General features: G+C 41.1%; 1 protein-coding gene across 6 annotated transcripts in view; it reads right to left on the reverse strand.

Moving 5' to 3' along the window:
* The window catches only part of ACTN1 (actinin alpha 1), a 744,367-nt gene that overhangs the window by 352,418 nt on the left and 365,182 nt on the right, over positions 1–26,767 (reverse strand). For all 6 annotated transcript variants that reach the window (XM_044073986.1, XM_044073984.1, XM_044073982.1 and 3 more), the window contains exon 5: positions 21,989–22,076. In XM_044073986.1, the coding sequence (XP_043929921.1) occupies positions 21,989–22,076 (88 nt within the window). The remainder of the gene's footprint in view (positions 1–21,988; positions 22,077–26,767) is intronic.

Consider the following 26,767-nt stretch of genomic DNA (forward strand, 5'->3'; position numbering starts at 1 on the left):
GGCCTTAATAGAAAAAGAAGATGAAGGCCTAAATACACCATGGGTGGATGTAGATCTGTCCACATTAGTAGGCTCGACATAAGCTGGGGCTTCGGTTGTAGTCTGGGAAGGGGCCGATGACCCAGCGGTCTCGGGTACAGAAGACACCGCCGAAGGAGTGTCGTCGGTAGTCAGGGACTGCAAAGGCGTCTCGCTGAGAACCGGACCACGTGGAGCCTGTTTCGGCGTAGTGTCGGTGGAGACCGCGGGCCTCGCACGTCGGTCCTTTTCCTTGCGTTTTTTGGATAAAACGGTAGTCGGAGTGTCCGACGACATTTTATAGTCAAAAGCTTTACCAAAAAAGTGTTGGGCGAACTCCGCCCGACGCTTGATAGTGCGTTTATTGAAGGTAGCGCAAAAGCGACAGCCCGAGACATCGTGGTCTGGGCCCAAACAAGGTATGCAAAGGGAATGGAAATCCTTATGCGGTATTTGCTTCCCACAAGAAATACAATTATTAACTTTTTCTGACATCGGTCTGAGGCAAGAAAAGATTCCCCAATGGGGTACTTAGCTTTAATGAAGACTTCGGTTCCAAATATTTTCGTAATTCAGGAGCTGGCCAACCGGCACTTGCGAACTGCTTCTGCTTCGGGCACCGCGCGGCAAAAAAGACTGGGGAACATGGCGTCGGCTGTGTCTTATATACTCTGGCCTTCCTGACGTCAGAAGAGTATGCGACGACTACCGACGCCGGACCAAGACTTTGGAATTCGGCCGACCGAGGGACCGCCTGACGGCTGAAAACCCATCTGTGATTACTGCAGCTGTATGCACGATGAACATCAATCCTAAAATGTTTTGGACAGCCATCAGCAAAGTACTACAACCAGGAAAAAAGTACAGTTTTGTACCTACCATAAATGTAGATGTTCAAGTGCTGATACAGCTGCAGTAATGACAGATGGGTTTTCAGCCGTCAGGCGGTCCCTCGGTCGGCCGAATTCCAAAGTCTTGGTCCGGCGTCGGTTGTTGTCGCTTACTCTTCTGACGTCAGGTAGGCCAGAGTATATAAGACACAGCCGAAGCCATGTTCTTCAGTCTTTCTTGCCCCAGATGTCAGGTGCCCCCAAAAGGAAGGCAATACATAAATAATGCTTTTGTACAAGTGTAATTTATGCAAAGAAATGCAAAATCAGTGTAAGCAAGCAAATAAAACATAGCAGGATAACCCAGTTCGGAGGTATGAAATGTAGTTAGGCCCCATGCCCTTGCCAAGTGGGGAAGGAGGGAGGGAAACCTGTACTGCAGCTGTATCAGCACTCGAACATCTACATTTATGGTAGGTACAAAACTGTACTATGTTCATCGTGCATACAGCTGCAGTAATGACAGATGGGTAGAGTCCCAAAGCTATGCATAGGGTGGTAGGTACTATAAGGAACTGGGTTGAGCCAGAATGCCCTGCAAAACAGCAGTGGCAAAGCCTGCTCTTGTTCTGGAGTATAAAGGCAGATGGTAGTGTTTTGTGAAGGTATGTACAGAACTCCAAGTGGCTGCCTCCAAGATATCCTTAGTAGGCACACCTCTGAGGAAGGCTGTAGAGGTGGCTGTTGCCCTGGTGGAGTGAGATCTGATACCAGTGGGGACAGGTTTCCCATGATGAGAGTAACAAAACCGTATGCAGTGGCCAATCCACTTGGAAATGGTCTGTTTGGTAACTGGTTTCCCTGGAGACCTTACAGCATAGGACACAAAAAGTTGGTCTGATTTCCTGAGGGGCTTCGTTCTGTCCAAATAGTAACGTAGCTGCCTGTGGATGTCTAAAGAGTGAAGTAGCCTTTCCCCTTTGTTTTGAGGATTAGGATAAAAAGTGGGAAGATGTATGGCTTGGTTTAAGGCTACCCTAGAGACCACTTTAGGCATAAAGGATGGGTTGGTGTGAAGGGAAACCCTGTCCTGATGGAAGATGAGGAATGGCTGCACTGCCATGAGGGCCTGGAGTTCAGAAACCCTGCGAGCTGAAGTGATGGCCAGAAGTAAAGCTGTTTTCCAGGTCAAATATTGTAGATCTGTTGTAGCAGCAGGTTCAAAGGGAGGCAAAGTTAATTTTTCTAGTATGTAATTAAGGTCCCAGGCTGGTATTGGTTGTTTCCTTGGAGGTCTTATATTCTTAGCCCCTCTGAGGAACTGCCGTAAGAGTGGATGTGAGAATAAAGGAGGATCCGTGTTGAATTCTGCAGAGATGGCTGAGGCGTGTATTTTAATTGAAGAAAATGAAAGTCCACTGCTCAGTAGTTCAGCTAGGTACTGTAAAACCTGAGGTAAGTTCAATTTTCTAGGGTCCTGTCCCCTTTTCTCATTCCAACAGCAAAACCGCTTCCATTTTGCGGAGTAAGCTTTTCTAGTGGATGGTCTTCTGGCCTCCAAGATGACATCCTGCACCTCCTTGGAGAGTAGAGTTTGATGTGTTGTTAAGGGATTTTCCATGCAGCGAGGTTGAGTGTTTTCAGCTGGCTGTGTAGGGTCTTGTAGTTGTTCTGCATCAGCAGGAGAGGTATTAGAGGCAGGGACCAGGGAGGAGTATGTGTTAGACTCCTCAGGAGTGGATACCAGTGTTGCCTTGGCCAGTCTGGAGCAATCAGTATCATCCTCGGTTTGTCTGTTTTTGCTTTCAAAAGTACCTTGGGCAGAAGAGGCAGAGGTGGGAATGCATAAACTGTCCATGTTGTCCAACTGAATGAAAGGGCGTCCACTTTCCAGGCCCTTGGATGGAAAGTCCTTGAACAAAACCTTTTCAATTGATGGTTTCTGTGAGAGGCAAAAAGATCTATATCTGGCATCCCCCACACTTGGACTATCTCCGTAAACACCTGTGGATGTAGTCTCCATTCGTGTGGATCTGTCATATTTCTGCTCAGAGTGTCTGCCAGTGTGTTTTCCGTCCCTGGCAAGTAGTGTGCTTGAAGTTCGATTTGTCTTTCTAGAGCCAAGTTCCAAAGAGTCATGGCTAGTCTGCACAAGGGGTATGAGTGAGTTCCTCCTTGTTTGTTTATGTACCACATTACTGTGGTGTTGTCTGTTCTTATGAGCAATTGTCCTGGATGCAGGAAGTCCTTGAAAGCTGTAATTGCATTTATTACTGCCAGCATTTCTTTTTGATTGATGTGCAGGTGCTTTTCCTTTTGGGACCATCTGCCCTGAATGCACCTGTCCTTCATGTGCGCCCCCCAGGCGTAATCTGAGGCGTCTGTGGTTATGACTTGTTTTGCTTGAGGCTTGGAGAATGGGAGGCCTGTGTTTAGTTGACATGCTTGGGCCCACCATAGAAATTCCTTTTGTAGACACGGAATTATTGGAATGATTGCTTCCAAGCTGTGACTGTGTTGAGACCATAGATTTTTTAGGTACCAGTGAAGTTTCCTCATATGCAGCTTTGCACATGGGATTAGAAGAATGCAAGATGCCATGAATCCCAGAGCCTGCAGGATTTTCCTTGCAGTAAGCCTGGTGCTTTTTGCTAGTATTTTGAAGTACTGAGATAATTGCCCTTGTTTTTCTGGCGTAAGGTATGCCATCTGGGTGTTTGTGTCCAAGCTGGCACCCAGGAAGGTTATTTTCTGAGAAGGTGTTAGCTTTGATTTCTCCTTGTTGATGGTGTATCCCAGAGAAAGCAGTAACTGTGTCACATATGCCAGATGTTCTAGTAGTATATGTTTGCTGTCCGCTTGGATCAGGCAGTCGTCCAGATAAGGGTAAATTTGTATCCCTTGTTGTCTGCAATATGCAATCACTGATGCCAGGCACTTGGTGAATACTCTGGGCGCAGTAGATAAGCCAAAGGGCAATGCAGAGAATTGATAGTGGATTGAACCTGCAAGAAATCTGAGGTATCTTCTGCAGCTTTGTCTGATTGGGACATGCAGGTATGCCTCCTTGAGGTCCAATGTTACCAGCCAAAACTCCTTGCCCAGCATGGGAAGAAGCTGCTGTAATGTGAGCATCTTGAATTTTGTGCAGTAGAAATGTGTTTAGTATTGATAAGTCCAGAATGGGTCTCCAGTCGGTTCCTTTTCTTGGTACCAGGAAAAGCCTTGAATAAAAATCTTGGCCTTGTTGGTGTGTAGGTACCTTTTGTATAGCCCTCATGTTTAGGAGCTTTGAAATTTGCAGATGTGCCTCTACCCTTTGATTTTGTGGTAGGTTTGGCATGCCTCTCATTTTTGGAAGAGTGTGAAATTGAAATTTGTAGCCTCTATTTATAATGTCCAGTATCCATTTGTCTGTTGTGACAATATGCCAATTGCTTGCAAATAATGCTAGTTTTCCTCCTAAAGGTGCTGCCAGTTGAGACTTGCTTGGCATGGAAATGAGTGAGTCATTGAGTTTGTTTCCTGTATTGTTGTGCACTGTCTTCACCACCTCTTGGTGCTGGAGATTGCCATTGTCTGCCTCTATAAGACCCTTGTGATTGCCCTCTGCCCCTTCCTCGTCTGTATCTGCCTCTTTGGGGCTTGTCAGTGGCTGGAAAGGACCAGTTTTTGATGGCCAATTCCTGCTAAATCGTGGTGGCTGAACCTGTAAGAAAGCTTTGACAGTCTGCATAGATTTGGCTTTCTCTTCCATTTTTCGTAATATATCCTCAGCATTGGTACCAAAAAGAACATCCTTCTGTAAAGGTGCATCAAGAAGTTTTGCTTTCACATGATCAGGCAGATTTTGTTCTCTAAGCCAGGAATGTCTGCGAATGACTGATCCTGTAGCAGCCGCCCTACTGGAGGCCTCTAGGGCATCATAACCACATTGTAAAGTGTGTTTTCCCACTTGTTCTGCACTAAGCATCATATCCTGCAACTCTTTTAAATCTGGTTGTTCAGGTTGAGACATTTTGTTTTTTAATTGTGATAACAGGAATTGTTGGTATTTAATCATATGAAACTGGCAGTTTAAGGCCCTCATGGCAAGGGTGGCCGAGGTATAAACCTTCTTACCCCACCTTTCAAGGGATCTAGATTCCCTTTCTGCAGGTAATGGGTTCTTGGAAGTGGAGGCCTTTATTCCCTTAGGGCCTTGTGAAATGGTTTCAGGGTCAGCATTATGGCCTTTGTAGAGAAATTGGTGAGAACTGGGTACTCTGTAATATCTATCAGGCTTAACTGGTGCAGGAGGCAGTGAATCCGGATTTAAACAAGCCTCCGAATAGACATCATCCAGTACCTCCAAGACAGGGGGAATAGCCAGGGGTCTGTGCTGAGGTAACCAAAGAAATTCCCTAAGCCTTTTCTTGGAGTCCGAAAAGTCTTGGCCTTCCCAATGGAAGTGTTCCCTCAGGGTGTGTAAGGTTTCCCCAAAAGAAAAATCCTCAGGGGGGGATACAGACGGAATAGACTGCTCAGCATCCGAATCCTCAAAAGGGGAATAAGAGTGTTCCTCTACATCAGAATGTTCTGATAAAATGGATCCCTGATCAGAAGAGGGGGATTCTTCCTCCACTCTGGGTCTCTTGTCAGGAGGGGGCTGAGAACCTCTGATAAGAGTAATAAGATCCTCAGCCATTTTAAGCATCTGTTTCTTAGGCATGGGTCCGAGAGATGGGCCTTGTGCAGCAGGCCTAGCATGATGTCTGGCTGCTTTGGATTTGGTAAAGGCCTGAATAGAAAAGGAGGTTGAAGGTCTGAATACACCCTGAGTGGATGTAGATCTGTCCACAATAGTAGGCTCGGTATAAACCGGAGCTTCGGTTGTAGTCTGGGAAAGGGCCGATGACCCAGCGGTCTCGGGTACAGAAGACACCGCCGAAGGCGTGTCGTCGGTAGTCAGGGACTGCAAAGGCGTCTCACTGAGAACCGGACCACGTGGAGGCTGTTTCAGCGTTGTGTCGGTGGAGACCGCGGACCTCGCATGTCGGTCCTTTTCCTTGCGTTTTTTGGGTAAAGCGGTAGTCGGAGTGTCCGACGACATTTTATAATCAAAAGCTTTACCGAAAAAGTGTTGGGCGAACTCCGCCCGACGCTTGATAGTGCGTTTATTGAAGGTAGCGCAAAAGCGACAGCCCGAGACGTCGTGGTCTGGGCCCAAACAAGGTATGCAGAGGGAATGGAAATCCTTATGCGGTATTTGCTTCCCACAAGAAATACAATTATTAACTTTTTCTGACATCGGTCTGAGGCAAGAAAAGATTCCCCAACGGGGTACTTAGCTTTAATGAAGACTTCGGTTCCAAATATTTCCGTAATTCAGGAGCTGGCCGACCGGCACTTGCGAACTGCTTCTGCTTCGGGCACCGCGCGGCAAAAAAGACTGAAGAACATGGCGTCGGCTGTGTCTTATATACTCTGGCCTACCTGACGTCAGAAGAGTAAGCGACAACAACCGACGCCGGACCAAGACTTTGGAATTCGGCCGACCGAGGGACCGCCTGACGGCTGAAAACCCATCTGTCATTACTGCAGCTGTATGCACGATGAACATCTGGCACCCCTCCACCTGTAACTACTGACAGCTCAACCAATATAGCAACTCAATTCAACAAACTCTTTACAGAATCCATCCTAGCCTTAGCTAACTCTCAAAGCCACTCTACTTGTATTAAGTCACCAAAAAAACATAATTATGAGCAGCTCTTTACTCTTCAACCTGTCCTCAATGCCCACAATTAAAAAACTGGTTAGCAAACTAAAACCCACAACTCTTTCCTCTGACAGATTACCAGGTGAATTCTTAAAAACTGCCGCTGAGGCAATTGCATATCCTGTAGCAATTCTCATTAACTGCTCCATATAAGGAGGGTAACTCTAAAGAACTTTCTAACTACTGACCAATCGCCATGCTCACTCTCCTCTCCCCTCTCCAAAATCCTTGAAAGGTGCGTACACACACACACACACAAATCGTGAAATAACTAAACTCTAAAAATCTACCAACCAAAACACAACATGGTTTTGGACCATTCCACAGCACCACTACTGCCATCATGTCCTTCACTCAGACAGTAAACAACCACAGAAACAATGCAAAATTTGTCTCAATATCTTTCTAGATCTTTCCGAGCCTTTTGATATGGTTAATCATGATAAACTTATCAACACTCTTTCAGAACTAAATCTTGGCTCTTACACCATTTCCTTTTTTAGGAGTTACTTAAAGGAAAACTCCACCCTAAAACTAAAAAACACACTTTTTTTTCACTTTGTTTCCTGACCTATTTAACACCTCAAAATTAGTCTAAGTGCTTTATTTGTAATTTTGCCTGTTTTCCACAACATAGCTACCAGTGGGGCTTCATGTATCAACGTGATCTTGTTCTCCCTCAACCCTTTCTCTTTCTCATAATACTTTGTATGACTCATGCCAGACATAAGGAAGTAACTTTGAATTCCCATGCCATTTACATATAATGGGATTTATGAAGGTCAGTTATTTCAGTTTCATAGTATAGTACTAGGCTATCTGCCCTGGGGCATTTGTAAGCCTAGCCATAGTGATGTGGCTTTTGCCACCCCATGAAATGGTACAAAAAATGTATAGAATAAATTTAGAATACTGTGCCTCTGTCTAATAGTGACACAATGAAGGTTCCCTTATATAACAGAATTGGTTTACTGTTCCCCTGTCTAGCAGTGACACATATGTGACCCCTGGGGTAAACTTACGATCTCCCATCCACTCATCAAGATTTCTCTTGAAGAGAGTCAGTGAGGGGCTCTGCCTAATATGAACTGGGATCTTGTTCCAAAGCATGGGAAGCCTCTGGGTTATTAATCTATCCCTCCAGCATGTCCTATTCATACTTGTGCCAAGGTTTAAGTCTTTAGCTCTCGTGGTCCTGATGGAATTGGATTTTTTGAGGTGGAGCATGTCCATCAGATCCTGATTGGACATGGCCTTGTACGTCAGGCAGAGATCACCTCTGAGCAGGCGGTATGCTACTGAATAGAGCTGAAGTTTCTTTAGTCTGGCAGAATAAGACATATGTTGGAGACCCTTGATCCTCTTGGTGAGGTACTTTTGTGGTCTCTCCAGCTGTTGCAAATGCCGGGTGAGGTACATACCAAATGGGGCATTGTACTCAATCATGGGTCTGATGAGGGAGGAGTATAGGGGTACAATGACATCCTTGGATCTGGATGTGAATCCCTTCATGATGAGGTGTGCAAGGTAGAATGTTTTTCTGACCACTTTGGCAACGTGGGTGTCAAATGAGAGGTCGCTGTCAATTTGGGTCCCTAGGTCTCTGATTACTTTTTCCATACTCAGTGGGTTGCTGTCTATGTGAATTTGTGGGTACTTTGTTTTTCCCAAAGGGGATGACTATACATTTTTTGGCATTTAGTTTAAGGCCGTGACTCCGGCACCAGTTGTCCGTTTCTGTGAGGCCTTTTTGTAGGATGTATGTGTCTGCTGGTGTATCGACTATGGCGCCTAGTTTGCAGTCATCTGCAAACTTTGTCAGCCACAGCCCTCCCATGTTTGCTTTAACATCTGAGAAATAAATGCCGAACAAGAAGGGTCCCAGGACAGATCCCTGTGGGACACCACTTGTGACTCGCTTTGAGTCTGACATTGCTCCAGCGATTTTAACTTTATGGGTTCTGTCCTTTAGCCAGTTTGCAACCCATCTAGTGACATAAGGGTTTACGTTTAAGCTGTTGAGCTCATCTATGATGCCTGAGTGGGGTATTGTGTCGAAGGCCTTAGCCAAGTCCAGGTAGGCTGTATGGACTGCTTTGCCCTCATCAATGGCTCTAGTGACCGTTTCGAAAAAGTCAACCAGGTTCAAAAGGCAGGATCTGCCCTTTACAAAGCCGAACTGGGTGGGGTCAAGTGTCTGTAGGTCCCCTATGTCTCTGTTTATGAGTTCCATAATGATTCTTTCCATAGCTTTGCAGACCAGGCTGGTTAAGCTTATGGGGCGGTAGTTTCCAGGGTCTGTAGAGGCACCCCTTTGTGGAGTGGGACCACTGTTGCTGTACGCCAGTGTTCAGGTACATATCCCGAAGTAAGGCTAAGGTTAAATAGCATTTTTATGTGTGGGTTTAGCTCCTCTTGGAGTTCACGTAACACGCAACCCGGGATACCGTCAGGTCCCATTGATGCTGTGTTTTTAGCTTTGTTTAGGGCGGTTCTCACTTGGACATCTGAGATGACAGGGAGATTACATTCAGCTGGGATAAGTATTTCTTCTTTTGGGGGTGAGGGAGGGGAGAAATTTTCACTGAACCTGTCAGCCAGAATGTTGGCAATATCTGTGGGTTCAGTGTATTTTTTGTTGTTGTGAACCAACTCTGAGCATATCTGAGGGTTTCCGCCCAGGTTTCTAACATAGCTGAAGAAGGCTTTGTGGTTATATTTAGTGTCCTTAGCGATTTTTTTTTACCTTCTGGAAAAGGACTACTTCTTTTCTGTCTCTAATCACTATAGTACAGTTTTACACTTTATTTACACGTTATCCAGCTGCAGCCATAAAAGTAGCTACATTGCAGGCCTTTGTTCAGGGTTAACTTCTAAGTATAGTGTAAAACAAGGTCCGAGCCAAACATAAATGAGGCAAGACATTTGTATTCCTAAAGACATAAGGTAGTTCTTATCACTTTTATGGATAATCTGTAAAAAAAAAAAAAAAACAATACTGCTATATTTGCAAACACTGGTTGTTTCACTAGGACTACAATGTTTTGCATGAAATATGGAGGCAAAATAAAACACAAGTTTGTTATATTCAATTTGTACCACTAGATGGTGGTGCTGCACATAAGATTCATCTCAATTTTTTTTCTCTCATAGTTCTCACATTTATGACCTATAGCAATTTTTGTTGAATACCACATCAAAGAATTTAGAGTGCAAATCGAATGGCATGGTTAGTATACTATGACAATCCGTCAGTCACCAGTGTGAAGCTGTGTCTCAAGTATGTTTTTTATTTTATTATTTGATAACTAGACAGGTGAGGGCTGGTCCAAAGACCCTTTTTGGCCATGACCCAAAACCTCACAATTGTCCAGAATTTTGCAGAAAGTCCAGATCTGTGTCATATTTTTGATATGCTCTTCATAACATATGCAGTTTTCTGGAAAATCACTGAGCCTTTTTATTTTTTTTAAGTTGTAGACTTCAGATCCTACAGAAAAAGCATGCTACTGCAAAACATTTTACTGTAGCAACGTTTTTTAAGTGTACAAGATATTTAAAATATATCCTTGGTTGTGTGCCTTTGCGCCCCCCCCCCCCCCCGTTATTTTTGGCTTTGTTCATAACTCATGTGCTGAGAAATGGAAAAGTATGCTCCAAAGGCCTCCTCAGATGCAGCAATACACAGAAAACTCGCAATAAACAAGTTACAAAAGACATTTGAAACATTAAGAGTCAAGGTACAATGAAAATGCAACTGACAATATGTATTCTCCCAAAATTTTTGTGATGCTTACTATGGCCTGCTGTACACAAATGTAGTGTGCACTCCCAATTTCTGCCTTTAAAATTGTTACATTATATAGAGAAAGGAAGACAAATACATTCATTTCTTAATAAATTTACAAACCAGATCAACAGTTAGTATGTGCTTTAAGCTTATGTTAATTCTGGGACATAACTGTACTGCATTTTGTTGCAAGTGGTCAAAATGGTGGTATTAAACCCTGAGTGCATGTCAGGCGAATTCAGGGCTTGTTTTTGCATTGAAGCAGTTCCAGTCCGGTAACCTCAGGGTTAAGGGTCCAATTGTTTTTCCCTTTCACGCATCCTGTTGTAGATGTGTTCTTAAACCCATTGTATCTATTGTTGCCAGCCCCTTACGATAATTTGACAGAATCCTCTCCCTGTTTATTGGCTGCTGAATAAGCACACAAGTATCATTTTTCAAAGTCTCTTCCCTTTAAACTATTCACCAGGCTAAAAGACCTTAGACAACATCTCTTAATACTGAGTGTACTGATACTGCTTTTAGTAACAAACTAGAGAGTTTTTTTCTTAATTAGTTTACTGGTTCTTGCTGATTGTAGAAGGTTTCCAGGCTAGTTATTTTGAACTCAAATTTAAGTACTCAGTAGTAAGTCCACCCAAACATTCTAAAACCAAACTCAAGTAGTTATAGTTACCCCTGCCCCAAGAGGCAGCACTTCCCCACAACTTCTAAAGCCAGCTTGTTTAAGATGGGTATATTGAGACTGTGCAAGAACTGTCTCATGCTGTGTGATGATCATTTATTACTCAAACAGCGTAACACAGTGCATGAGACATGAAATTCACACACAGTAAACTCAGACACCAAAATCATCGGCAACACACCACACATTTCTCCAAAGCCATCACAATACACAATCTATCACATGCTGTGGTTCTAAAAGATTAACTTACCTAAACCTCGGACCTCCAAAACGCAGCACAGGCACAAAGCACACACAGCAAATTAAGCATATTTTCTCACATAGCACAAGGAGTCCCAAAATCACACATGCTGAGCCCATAAGGTAGGCATCAACCCAACCAAACATTTTTGTTATAGGGGGCTCCTTTGTAAAACATACAGATGTGCCTTTTACCAGGCTGAGCAAGGAAAGAATGAGTTAGTTGCTTGTCTTGTGCCATAATCCATCAGATCACACATGCAGTCAAGTCCTTGAACACTACCAGTATGGCTTTGTCATAGTTCATACCAGTGTCAATGACTGCAGGTGTACCTCCCTGGACTGTATGAAGAGACATGATGGAGCTGTCAGAGTACGTGTCCAAGGCAGGTATGAGTGTAGCATCGAGCAGTATTCTACCTTCTCAAGGATGATGCCACAATATGAACAAAAATAATGGACTTCGATAACTGGCTTAGTTTTTGCTGCCATTCAAAGGGGGGGGTCTAACATTTGCCAGCCTGGACTGACAGACCATGCTGTTTTGCCAGGGATGGCCTGCATCTGTCTACTCTACGATACTGATTATTGGCAAAACCATTGTCCACCCCTAAAGTGCCTTTTTAGGCAATACCAACCTGATAAACCTACCAACATAACGAAACAAGCAAAGGAAAACATGGAAATATATTAGGAACTTAAAACAAAATCCACACCTTATAAGCCTTTCTCCCACTTGAGTATATATGCATACATATATATATATATATATATCCTCCAGCTGTACAAGGATGCAGCACCTTCCACACATTTAGACAAGGTAATGTGCAGGAGGGGAAAAAGTGTTGAGGTGTCTCAACATACACCCAGAAGAAACTCGCATCAAAGCTTGTAAAGCAAAACGATGCACTATCAGAAAGGTTCCATACCATATATCAGCTAGTTGTACAACTCCCTCTATGACACAAGAAAGCTACACCACCTACCTACAGGAACTAGAATCACTCAGTATTAAATGCCATACCATTTTCCTAGGTGATCTAAACTATCCAACTGTAGACTAGAAAATCTACATCACCATTAGTGCACAAGCACAGAGATTCCTGGACTCTGACAATACAAATGCCCTGAAACAATTAAAGAGTATCACTAGGAGGAACAACATCTTTGGTCTTATCCTTACTAAATATTGAAGCATCTTGCATCTTCCCTTACACATTTTCATCACTTGTTAGGACTGATCATACAGCAGTCTCCTTCAAAATAAAACTGACACTGGAGAGCCTGTCCACCTAAGGTGCCTTTACAATTTATGAATACACAAACATACACCACCACGTAATGTTAACAGCTGTATAAATTCAGCCGTATCCTGTAAGAACAAACCCCAGAAACAAAACCAAATGATGGAACCGCATCATCAACAACCTTTACAATAAAAAGGAAAAGAATTTTGACCAAAAGTAAAGAATAGTTCCTAGAATGTTAGATCCCTTGTCACTGATGTAAACAAAACTCAGGGGCTTAATAAAATCCACCAAAGCCAAGACTGAGGCGAAAACTGTTACCCAAGCAAAAGACAACTATAAGGCATTTTTTAATTATATTCATAATCTCAAAAGCACAACACAGCAATGCACGAAGCAGACTGTGAACAACATTACCCACTCTGAGGCTGAAGAGATGGCAAATCTACTGGCAGATAAATTCCAACTTTAGCCATCTCTCTACATAGTCTCTCCCTCAAGATGTACCTTAAAACTGGCTCACCTCCAGATATCACATAAGCCAAGTCATAAAAGTGCTATCAAAAGCTAAAAAAAATACATAAACGGTACTGACAATATCCCTGGGTGCATCTTAAATAGCATGAAGCATGATTTAGCCACATCCCTAACAACACTGTTCAATCTCAGCCTCCATACAGGTTTTGTACCAAGTGAATGGAGAAACACTACAGTCATTTCCCGGCATGAGGGAGGGCCTTCCACACACCCAGGTAATTACTTATCCTCACGTCTGACTAGCCTCATATGCAAAACCATGGAAAGACCATCATTGAACTAAGCAATCAGAACATAAAGGAACCTCTAAATACTGGACACATCACAGTCTGGATTCATCAAGAGCAGGTCATGCTTACTCAACCTGGCAAATTTTTTTGAAAAGGTCACCAAAGCAATGGACAAAAGTCAAAATAGTACAAAACACATTCCTCAACCTGGCTAAAGCTTTCGACACAATTCCCCACTCAGGCATAGTAGAAAAGCTAAATAAATTGGGAATAAACCCCTATCTCACCCGCTGGACTGCCAACTGGCTCACAGATAGGATGCAGATAATCAAAACAGAGGGAAGTTACCTCCACAAAGAGACCAGTGTCATCACTGCAGTCCCCCAGGGTTCTGTACTGGGGCTTCTCCTGCTTGGCATCTATTTTTTTTTTTTTTTTTTTTTTTTTTTTTTTTTTAAGTAAAAGCCAATACCAAAGGCCTCAGCCTAACTACATCTGCAGATGCCTGCAAGCTAGGAGCAGCCATCGTGCAGTAAGGTTTGTCCCAAATAAATAACTGGTGCCAAAACCATGGACTGAAACTAAATGTTAAAAAAGGCATTACTGTATCCTTTGGGAAGTCCCCTACCCCATGAAACTGCCACATTCCCAGTATGCCCCTAAGAGCTAACCCAGTTGTTTGGGATTTGGGAACTTATGTGGACAGTGACCTAACTTTTGATGAACATGTGTCCATTGCTGTAAGAAAGTCCTTCTACATTGCACAGTTTATAAACAAAGGGATTGTGTCTAGATCTAGGAATGTCATTGTCCCCCTTTACTCAGCTCTCATTAAGATATGCATTGAATATAATGCTGTCTTTGGAAAGTACCTGTCCAGACACGTGCAACAACTAGAACTCCCACAGTGATACCTTACTTAAAGGATACAAGGCCTAAACATGTCCTAAATAGATCAACTCAAAGCCCTCTCACTATACTTGGTATTCTAAAAAAAACTACTCAGTGGTGACCAGAGTCTGGTATACAAGGCATACTCTGAACCAGAGTCTGGCGTACAAGGCATACTCTGACCCATTAGGGATAGATTTATTAAACATCAGCACATCAGATGGCATCAGAACTAGTGATTTTAAACCTCTTCTGCAACATCCACAGAATGGTCTGGAGGGATGGATATATGGAACTGATAAATCCTGCATAGCATACTGCTGGTCTGGAACAGACTCCCCATCTACATAAAACAAATCTCATCCCTGCCCATATTCAACTGCAACTTAAATCTATGGCTGAGAAACAAAATTTACACCAGGACTGCCCACTGTACTACTAATGGACAGAGGCAGCTCCTAAATGTTTTATCCCATACAGAGGTCCTCTCAAATTATCTATGGCATGATCCCATTTACTCTGATTAGGAGTAATATACAATTATTGACCATGGGATGGATAAGGACAGTCTATAAATAAATAGGACAGGTTATTTTATGGAAAAAAAAGGAAAGAAACTGTCTAGGCTTAAAGTGACATACAACAGCAGCTAGCCTAGTATGTATCTATGTACGTATAAAATGAGTAGGCCATCACAATTCAACAATATACCATAATATTGCTACTTGTGTGATTACTGTGATTAAACACCGTGCAATTTAAGTAAACTGTGGCTTTGCTAACAAAACATTAGGAGCAATTTTAATTAGGCACAGTGGCACAAAATGTCTAGATACATCATTCAGCTAAATGCCTCACTGGCAAAGAGTAGTAACAACATGTGCAGGAATACAGATACCTTCTGAGAGGAAGGATAGACTATGCATGTAGCTCTCTTTCCAGGTGAGGCTGGGGAAGGAGTGAAGGGGCGATTATGGAAACTTAAGGTTATATATTAATCCAGTTCCACTAGGTCAATGGTATTGACAACATATCTGAATGGTCCATCTTATGCTAAAGAATAAAAACAGAAAAGAACAAGACTCTGCACCTAGAAAAACAGTCTTCCAACAATCCCATATAAAAGTCCTAACTGCAAAACTGAAAACTATCTTTTTCCCTGCTGGTGAGGATGAGAAGACCCAAAGCAGATATTAAGATCTTAGGAAATCATCAAAAGCAAAGGATTAATCTTCAGGATGTTACAATCCCTGACTGTAAAAGTAGGAAATGTATTTGCTTATTAACTGTGTTAAAGTAAACTGATCTGCAGTGCTTTTTCATACAGAGAAAGGCCTAAACTGGCACACTGCTTCTGTTTAGGTATTAGAAATTCCAGTTAACTGTTCAGTCTTTCTTTTTTTTTTCCAACAAGCTGGAAATGAAACAAATACAGACATAACACAACTGCTTAAACAGCAAAATAAAATAATTCAGGCAACTCAGCAAGGAGATTTTTAATACATTCTCAGTCTGGTGTTCAAGCAATTAAAGTTTGCTCCATTTGTACTTGTTTGAGTGATTTTTTTAAGTTTTATACACCGATACACTGCTGCTTACAGGTTTGGTTTTGGTTTCAAAGCAGCACAATGTGTTCCCTACTCTGACTTGCTGAGTAAACCACTTCCTCATCTGTGGTAATCATGTCTCATCTGAAATTTATTTCAGTTATGCTAACCAGTTATGGCAGACAAATAGAAGCACACAACTACTGCAAAAAGAATAACACAAGTGACAATGACAGCTTTTGAAACATTACAGCAGTTTACCTGCCACCCATTATAAATGATACCAGGTGTCGGTCTGGTCTGGCATTTAATTTGACCCAAGAGGCATGTTTCTAGGTTGTTGAAAATAAGAAATGGATATACAGTACTTCAGAGGTTACATTTATAATTTAGCGCTAGGTATTTAAAAAGATGAAGCAAAATTCTGTTACTAACACGCGTGTGTGTGTGGGGGGGGGGGGTCTAAGCTAGTGTCTTAAACTTTGAAACTAGAAAAACTAAAAGTGAAAACCATGTTAATAGATTCTAATTCTGTAAGGCTACAGCCCATTAATTTGTTCCTATCTGCATCGCAAACAGCAGCTGCTGTAGTCTACATACTGCAAGAGGAAAAAAAAAATAACACATCAGGTGGAGATCCTCAGAGCCATAAAGCAGTAGGTTCAGATAGGAAAAGAAAACAAAATAGCAGAATCAGGGAAGCAGCAATTCGTGTTAAGAACACACAACAGTAATATATATTCAAAGATAGGTGAGCTGCTCAGGCTACACAGTTAAGAACTCCTCCTGGGGTCCCTAGAATAAAATGGACTCATCAGTTGCTGTCCCAGTCTCCCACCGGGTCATCTATAACAGAGTGGCTTGCTATTGGCATCAGTAACCTCAATGACCACAAGAATGGCGTACTTTGAAATTACCACAGCTGCAATTACTTCTAACGCATTCGCAACGTACTGTTCCTGTTACACAGGTCCAATTGTCTTTCCTTTTTTTTTTTTTCTTCTAACTTTGCTCTGCTGGTCATAATCCTGCCCATTTGTTATGAACTGTTCAAGAGGACCCCTAAGGCTTTCTTTAAAGTTATCATTCTATAGGAAAACCTAATATTACAGTCTTCCTTTTAAACTGACAGCAGCATACATACACTTGGCAGAAATATAATCATAAAGGCAGGAAATACTCAAGTCTATGCCAACAAAACGAGTGGCATGCAAACCCACCCACAGCAGCTTGTGAACACATTTCATCTATTTTTTTGTTTTTATTACCTACTTTACCCTCTTTAGAGATGTGGAATTTTCTGCATTTGCCATGACCCTGATAAGAAAAATAAATGAAGCCTAAATGGGAATTATAATCCATAAGAAACATCACGCTATTATAGCAAAAGAACATGATTAGCCAAGTCTGTCTCGTTACTATGTAAGGCAACCATATGAAATAAAGTTCTCTGAGCAATCTGACAAATGCTAATCATCTTACTAAAGAAATCAACAAACAGATGCTCTTATCTTCAGGAATATTTTCTTTCTCTTACAAGCATTTTTATTTTTACAAATACTTACAGGACACTAGTTATATCTGTAGGCAGCCATAATATAACACGGGCCAGAGCACAGCTCTGTTCTTTTTACTTGCTTACCATTGTGAATTGGGTGGGATGTGATTGTGAATGACAGGACAAGGTAACCTTCACTGTCATGGCTATTGTTTCTTGTCTTCTTCATTATCAATCACCACAAAGTCATAGTCAAAAGCATCGTTTGGGCGATGGTCTCAGTGTATGAAAGCAAAGGGCAGCTTTATGACCACAGCCAAACTGATCACTCGCTGATATGACTTGTTAGGGGTGGAAGCACTGCACGTGTGTCTGACTATAGCAAAAAAATGCATTACTGTGGCCATTCTTTCATTGCCTTTTAAGACAATCTAACATCATAAAAGAGTACAGTCTTTTGGGGAGGGATGGGGGAAGGTTGTGTGTGAAAGTACAGGACAGTTATACAATCACTGTTGCATGATCATTCATATGGCTTTTCAGAGGGCAGTGCAAGTGTCCAAGACAAGTTCACATACATTAACGTGGTCATTAAGTCCGTCACTTTCTTCACTATCAGACAAAAGTTGTATGCAGAGAAAGTAACTGCATGAAAGCAAAGGGTAATTACACTAAGAGTGTATAAAAGTGTTCATGGTAAAATGTATGTCTGTATTCCAAAGAAGTCTGTTTTACAGATGAAAGAGCTAAGTACAGAGATTAAACTTTAAAAAAAGGAATGAACAGCACAGTCAGCAATCAGTTTTCTTTATGTTTGTGTTAAGTGCCAGTACATAAAGAGTCAAAGTTCATGTTCTTTACAGACTTTTTGCAATTATCTTAAATGACCATTTATAAGTCTTCACTGTGGGGAAGAGGGATTGTATATATATATATATTAGTGCAACAAAATGAATTGCATTACTGTGCCATTATATTTATGCGACTCTTCACAGTTAAAAGCAGTGCACCCACTCATAACATACACACTCTACTTGAACAGTTGTGAGTAAAACTAGTAGCAGCTAGTGTATTTTAGAAATTTCAGAACAGTGGGAAGATCATTCATGTTTTCACTTTCAAGTTATTTATTTTTATAATTTCACAGGTGCTCTGTGTAAAGGTCTTCAGTTTCAGTTCAGTTCAAAGCAAACATGCAACATAGTTTTTCTCACAAGGGTTACTGGGCAATATATAAAGTCAAATATAATTTACTTCTACAACATAAGTAAAAAACACTTCTTGCCCTTGAATAGGTTTCAAGTGCAATTTCTTAAAGTTAATAAATTGAAGTTATTAAAATAGACTTGTCATATGGTCTGCAGCTCAGTGTACACTAGTCCTCATGTAGTCGTCATGGTCATTTGAGTTTCAGATCCATGGTATATTTTCAACTCCACGTCGGCTGCTGGGTATTCAGATTCCTGTCGGACACAAGCACCTACATACAGAACTGGACTTTTTTCCTTCCGTTGCCTCCCATCTGCACTGTACTACCACTTTCTGCTACTATAAAACATGATACAAATGTGATCACAACAGTTGAATTCTCCACCTGTTTGCTGATGCCCAAAACTAATTGCCATCAAACATCATGCCATTCAACCAATCAAATAACAATTTCTTAATGCAGTTGATAAAGTCACTCAGCTTTCTTGGCAGTCAATTTCTGAACACCTACACAACCACAAAGATTCAAAGCCTTAAACAGTCTTCTACGGTTTCCTCAAGATATGTGAATTTGCTCACAGAATTGTACTAACAGCATATTTTGAGTTTGGTCACTTTTGCACATATAACATTAGGAATCTCTGCTGCAGGTTAAAAATCATGTTTAAAAAGGCGCAAAACATTTTTTTTGCAATAATTAAAGTGTGCTCATGTATCTTTGTTATATAAAAACAAAGGCCGTTTCACACCCACGTATAGGAATAAACGTTGTGAGTGTTTATGGCATTAATATTCATGGGAGGGCAGGAGGAACGTATGTCACTTTGCATTCTGGCTTTAATTATGTTGGATTAGTACAAAGTAACTGTAAACTAGTTAAGTAAGTGCCATACTATTAAATTAACAGTTGGCAAAAAAATAGAGGTTTTTATTGACAGTACTATTAACAAGGGGAATGGCATATTTAAATCAAATAAAAAAAAAAACAGAAGCCCCTCAAATAGCATGTCAAGAGGGATCTAGAATGGGAGCAGAATAAACAAACCTCCCCCACTGGTCCTCTGCCTTCTATTGTCCTACTACCCCACCTGACTTCACTAGTATACCCTTTTCCCCCCACCATTCAGATCTCACTTATATGTAACCTGCTGTAATACAAATTTCCTCTTACAATCCTGCTCTTGGGGATAACAAACCATGTGCGTTTATTAACATATGTCTATATGCATTTGGCTGCTTTTGTACCTCAGAAGTCTCTGTTATATAAATTGCATTCTTGGTTGCATTTCACTTAAATGATATGTTGGTTACTGCTATAACCGTGTACTACTGTAGTAGTTTGACCTTGTTCTACCAATTACTAATGCACACGTTTGGCTCTAAATGTTTTTGACCTGGACTTCAAATGTTGCTCATGCAATGAATCAACTTTTATGGGGCTTTTCTCCCCAGGTATCCACTGAAAAAGGGTAATTTGCCCAATAGGACTTTCCCAGTAAACAGATTTCAGTAAATAAATAAATCAGATGCTAAAATGGATTCAAATGCATCCCCTTGCATCAAAGAAGGAGGCATGGGAAAAGACCCAAGTCTAGTACTGGACTAATGACCCTTTATGCATTAGTTTGTAGGATTACAGAGGGATGCTTTATAATAGCTAGGACAAACAAGTGAAAAGAGAAGTTGCCAATGACTCCTTAGTTTAATGGCTTTAAAATTACATCTTTTAAAACTGTTTTCAAGCTTCAAAAGCACTAAACTTCAAAAATGCATACATTTCTAGTCAGGAGTGATGTTGGAATATGGCAGCTGGTATTGCAGGATGCCTGCTTTCTATAGTAATCTGCTCTCTACACATACATCAGCAGAACAGAGCCACATATATGACAAAAAAAAAAATACTCATATGATGATAACATTCATTCTCCAATTATTCAGGTTATTAGAGGATATGGACACAGCTACTCCTGACTATCAACATGCGTAAGTTGGCACAGAAGTACTCCTAGATGGGATTAGATCCATAATAAAATGCAAACATGTTCAAACAGCACACGTATACATATACATACATATATACACACACACACACACACACACACACACACACACACACACACACACACACACAAGGAAAAGGACACTTTACAGACTTGTCAAACAAGATAGTACGACATACAAGGATAACCAAACTTCTAACCATATACACCTTTGTCAAATTACTGCCCTTCTGGCTTTACATTCTTTTTCAAGGAGGGTGAGGCCTGCTAGTCCTACTGCATATTTAATAGTACCCATCCAATCATCCAGGTTGCACTTAAGACAGCGATGAGTCACACAGCAGGCAAGCACTGCAGAGGTTGAACCTATCCTTCCATAGTGTCCTATTTATTTGTTGATGTAGGTTTAGATGTCTGGCTCTAGTGTCAGCTGCACAGTTTGACTTTCTGAAATACGAGGTAAAGAAGGAATAGGTGCCCAATGGCACAGTAAGAAAGTCACAAATCACCCATGAGGAGTCTATACAACAGAGTACAAGGAGAAGGCCTTCAATCCATCTTGGTAACTAAGATTTTCAAGATCAGAGATATTTTTAACTTAGGAACCCTAGGTTTGTTTATTTACTTTTAAGTATGTCTAGTGATGTACATGCCCAATTGTGCTTTGTATTCTATAATAGGTCAGTCCATAGCTTAGTGTAGGGGACTAATCACTCCCCTGAATCGGGATTACACGCCTTTGGCAATTAGCTGCGATATAAAGAATTTCTTGACTACGGTAGCCACATAGTGATCACAGGACAGAGAACTGTCTACCCACATCTCTTAACTACTGTCTTGCTTGACAAGGAGGTATTTTCAGTGCTGTCGAATCATCTCACAGCACATCTTTAGAATTTGCAAGTATATCATAGACCCCAATGAAAACAGACAGTGGGGCATGCATACTTTGCAAAGAAGGCACCCCAGGCAACAATCAAACCACAAAATAAAGCAATGTGAGAAAGCAGTGCTAACTACTATACCAGGCTGCCGTCCAAGAAAATGACAATAGCTCCAGAAAAAAGAAATCAAAGCCAATTTCCTAACAAAGACTAATGAGCACATCCTGTGGGTATAAATAAAGGAGGATGCAGTAGAAGGCTCTTTGTATCCGTTTCGTAGCAATGTTACTGAAGACAGAGCTTCTGACATTAGCATTTTTGGTTTCAAATAACGTCTTCTAGGAAAATTGCAAAGACTGCTGCCATTAGGTAAGTAGGAGCACTGTGGATTATGACATAACATACCCTATCCTAAGCAGTTTTAACAACATACCTATCAAAAGCGCATTTGGAAAATTATACCAATCATTGGAAAGTCAAAACTGCTGTTTAAATTATACACAAAAATTGTCATAATTAACCAGAAAGCAAAACAAACAGCATCCACTTTTGTGTGAATATTCATGAAACTATAACTTTTGATGAACATCCCAAACCCTATGGAACTTACTTATTCCTTACCTGATATGGAAATTCTGAATGTTGACATTCTTGTAGGGTGCAGTCTTTCTCTGACACCACAGTAGCAACCCTTCTTTAGCAGATGTCTCTACAGTGATGAAAAGAAATTGCATCAGGAATACTGTTAAAGGGATTACACAATGAACAGTATTAATTAAATGCTGCCACATTAACTCCAACATCCTATGCGTTTCATCCCTGTTACATACAGGAATTTCTGACATGAATCCAAGTGCTCATCTATCGAAATGGAAATTCCTTCTGTAATAAATTCCTGCTCAAATGGAAATTCCTTCTGCAAATGCAGAAATTCCTACTACTAACAAACTGAAGGGTAACAGTCTCGCGTACCACGAGTGGCAATCACTCTTTATGTGAATGAAATCTATCATTACGTCGATGGAGTTGGTAGCCATCCTTAAAATGTCACACTAAAATGACACTGGTTTTATCAACTACTCTCCTTTGCAATTTTAAACCAAATATATAAAGCTAGAATTGTAATTCTAACCGATACAGTAGAATACAGTAGGACACTGCTCTATTATTTTGTGGAGCCTGGAAACCAAGGAAACTATTTCCTTTGTATTGTCTGATTCTTTTAGTGTCAAAAGCCATAGAAATTATGGTGGAATGGACTCACCATTTCCTGAAACCAGTAAGAAAGAGTGTGGAATACAACACTCCCCCACTGGGTGGGTAATGGCAACTCTCATCTCATAGGTCACTAATCAAAAGCAGATACTCCGTCCAGGACTGGATATTACAAAGTTTGTAGACTGCTGGAATCTGAATTACACTTTTAATTGGCAAAGTACACAACTTTATTTTGAAACATGAATACTAACTGCAGAAGACCTAACTGATGATGACAACATATGGCAGTCCTAAAAGCTTTACATTTCATTTTGCATTTGGTGTTGTCCATACAGAAAGCTAAACCATTATGTGTATCAGTACATGATACAGAGCAGTAAGATTAAAAGCTGTGAGGTCATCATCATTGCAGCACATTTTGTACGTCTTTTAAGGGTCTTCCCTCATCAAAAGGTAATTCACAGAACACAGGTATGAACATAGTAAAAGACATCTGTACTAGAGTTTTCTAATCTCAAAGAAAAATGGGAGAATAGTCTGCAAGATACATTCCAGTTTATTTGCCTCTGTACGAGTACATACAGAAAATGAACCCATATTCAATCAATGGTCTAACCAATAATTTATATCCAGGTATAAGTACTTCAATGGATCTGGGAGAAAATTATCTACATATTAAATGAGTAACTTCTTACTGAAAATAACCTGGACATGGGACAATGAAAGAAAGGACAAACAAATGGGGCACCTAGGTCCTTATACCAATCAAATGTCTGAGCACACTGCTATCAACATCATAAGGGAATCTCTTACTAGGTTGACCCATGTGCACATCTGTTGATAAACACCTCAAGTTCAATAATAATTTGCGTTTGCAGGCAATGTTAGAATCATCAACAAACTCCACACAGCAGATCTGCTGGAAAATGGAAAAGCAGTCAGAAATACATTAAAAATGAAAGGACCCAAGACAGAACTCTTAAGAGTACCACTGACTGATAAGACCTGGGTCAGAAAATCAAGCCACTACTTTCAGGGTGTACGCCCAACCACTTTGCCAATATTGCACCAATGAATGATGATTGGATTATTACTCAAATTTAAGTCTATTATGACTGACTACATGGGGAGTGTATCAAAGGCTTTTTTAAGATCAAGAAATACTATAAGACTAGGTAGGTCATTCTCTAGAGTCTAAAACACCAACATAGAAATGCAATAGCTTGTGACATCATGTACAATTAATCAACTCCTGTGATCTGAGGTCAGGGACCAGATTCTAAAAGACTTTATCTCAGTGTAAGTGGCCACTTACACTGAGAGCAGGCTGAGACCAGATCTTTTGGAATCTGGCCCCCAGGTGCAAACTGTTTTCAGATAGGACCTGCACTGACAGCAAGTCTTTCAGAATCAGGGTAGACTTGCAATGAAAACATCCCATTTGAAAACTGGCCCCAGATGTGTATGTTAAAGAAAGAAAGGCTTACTTACAAAAACATGTTTATAGACCAAAGTTTTTCAGACACTTTAGAACTAGTACAGGTGGGACTAAAGGAACACAACAAATTCAGTTTCCTAATGAAGTTAGAGAACAAATGGAGGTATTGGTATAGGTGGCAGACAACATGCCACCCATGACATAATTCCATTCAGGATTAATTGCGACAACAGAACTACATGTCAGGAAATTTCTATGTGTATGCAGATGGTAACTGCAGTAAGACAACTACATGAAAGAATAAAATGTTCACCTGCTCTTTCATTAGATAAGGACAGCTATTTGCCTTTTCTGGAATGCAGATTAGATACTAACAGTTACCAACACAAGCGCAAGGAAGAGGAGGAGGATGCTAGTCCTTGAAATACAGACAAAGATGGCCACAAGTACTCTGATGGGCAAAAATAAAAGATTCTGCACTAAAGGGAAGGGCTATGGATGATGAAACGATGTGCACCATAAAGCTGATATTCAGCAGAGAATTTCATGCAACCTACCTAGCCTAGGATGCAATACAGTACTAAAGTCTCACAGGGTCTACACATTAGATGATCAAATTTTCAAAAGTTCGACTGTCATATGGTCGACACTATATGATCGAATTTCTGAAAATTTGAATGTTTTAACAGAGATCTCCGTACAGCACGGAATGGGAAGATTTCCCTTTTCTGCACTGTAGTGCAATCTCGGAGTTGGTATATTTAAAGAGCAGGGTGTGTGGGGGTGTATGGGGGCTTGCCCCTCTGCTTAAAACATTCAGGTAGGTTATTTGTGCAGTTTATTTTTTTTATTAGATTTTCAAGCCTTTAAAAGTTCGATCATATGGTGCAGACCATATGACAGTCGAACTTTTTGAAAGTTCGATTATCTAATATAGACCCAGTTTCACAGTAGAACCGTATTTTCAGATGTAGTGCATCTACAGTATAATGTGCATAATGCATGGTGGTCCTGTGGATGCTGCTATCCAGCAGAGCAGATAAGGGCTTTTTCTGATAATTTAGCAAATCCTCTCTTGGCGGTATTCCATGACAAGAATTTGTGGCTGAAATACTGGAAAAAATATAGCAGCAATACAACATTATTTATGAATAGGGGTGGGAGGGGCAGATTTTACCTTGGCCTCCCAGATTAAATAATTAATGCAGTTAAGAAAATGGTCTCCTTTACATTTTGCAGAAACAGAATACAATCCTTTGTCTCTAGTGTCTCAGCACAGAAGCTTTAATATTAAAAGTTTCAGGTGCCTCGCTAAAAGGCCATCTTTTCCTCTTTGTTCTTCTCCTATTCCATCCCCCAATCAGGACTCAACCTGCCTTCAGATAACCTTTGTGTTCAGTTCAGTCTCACGAAGGATCTTTTTTTTTTTTTCAACTATGTTTTATATTTTTTTCTGCTCCCCCACCACAACAGCCGACCTTCACATCAACTATGCCTTCTCTTCTGTGAAGATGAGGTTAGGTATTTATTTCCAATATTATGAGGATCTAAAATCTCACACTGATGATCATAATCATCCCTTTCCCCATTTTCTACATGGGGTCAGGTTGTCGGGTCAACTGACGCCATCTCTCTTGATTCACTGCCTTCTTCAGTACTCATGCCAGACTGTTACAGACCTTCCCTCACAAAATCTATCCACCTCTTTGCTGGATGCCCTCATTTCCTCTTGCCTTCTTCCTGTTTGCCCCAAATCTTCACCAGACTGACATCTGCTTTTCTGCATATGTGCCTGAACCACCATAAACTGTTACGTTTTACCTTTTATACAAACTGGAATTACTTTGGCTTCTGCTCTTAACACCCTCATTTCTTCACCTGTCCCTCAGTGCGCATCCTACCACCCATCTCAGGCACATCATTTCCATCACATCTAGATTTTTCAACTGTTCTGTCTTTACTGCCCAGGTTTCTGTACTATGCAGTAGTACTGGTCACACTACTGTTTTATATACCTTGCATTACCATTGTCTTATCTATATACTGTTTTATCCCATGTGCCTTCACTTTTGCATTCCATTCCTCTAGCCTTTGCTAAAGTTCTTGCTCAGAGTCTGCCTGTAATGTCACATCTTCTGCATACAGTAACTTTGTTGATCTTTCCCCACCGATCGGTTTGCTAATGTAGTCCATCACCAGTAGGAAAAGCAGTGGGCTCAGAGTTGAACCCTGATACATACCCACTCCCCCTCAGAACCCCTCTATAAGACCAAACACTGTTCGTACCAGAGTCAGTAGGTCCTTGTACATAGCTTGCACTAATTCTACTAATGTTTTTGGGACTTTAAACCACCACAAAACTGATCAGATCAGCTTTCTTGAGACCCTGTCATATGCTTTCTCCAAACTATGTCCAGTTGGACTGTTTCCTCATCTCTACCTTCTTTTCAAACTATCTGTCTCACTGCAAATATTGGGTCAGTTGAGCAGTTTGGATTCAGATCACGATGTAGCACATCTCCCATCTGATAAATGAATACACAGAGTAGTAGAAAATAAATCACCCTCTCCAGAACTTTCATATACTGTGACAGGGGTTTGATGCCTCTGTGTTGCCCACAATTGCGAATGTCCCCTTAGATCTTGAACACACTGGCACTAATATGCTTATTCTCCAGTCATTTGGAATATGCCTGTCTCTTCACACTGCTATGAGTAGCCTCAGGAGCCATTTCTCCCCTACC

This window comes from Protopterus annectens, chromosome 6.part0 (assembly GCF_019279795.1).
Source record: "Protopterus annectens isolate FY-2018-M chromosome 6.part0, PAN1.0, whole genome shotgun sequence".
Lineage (NCBI taxonomy): Eukaryota > Metazoa > Chordata > Ceratodontiformes > Protopteridae > Protopterus > Protopterus annectens.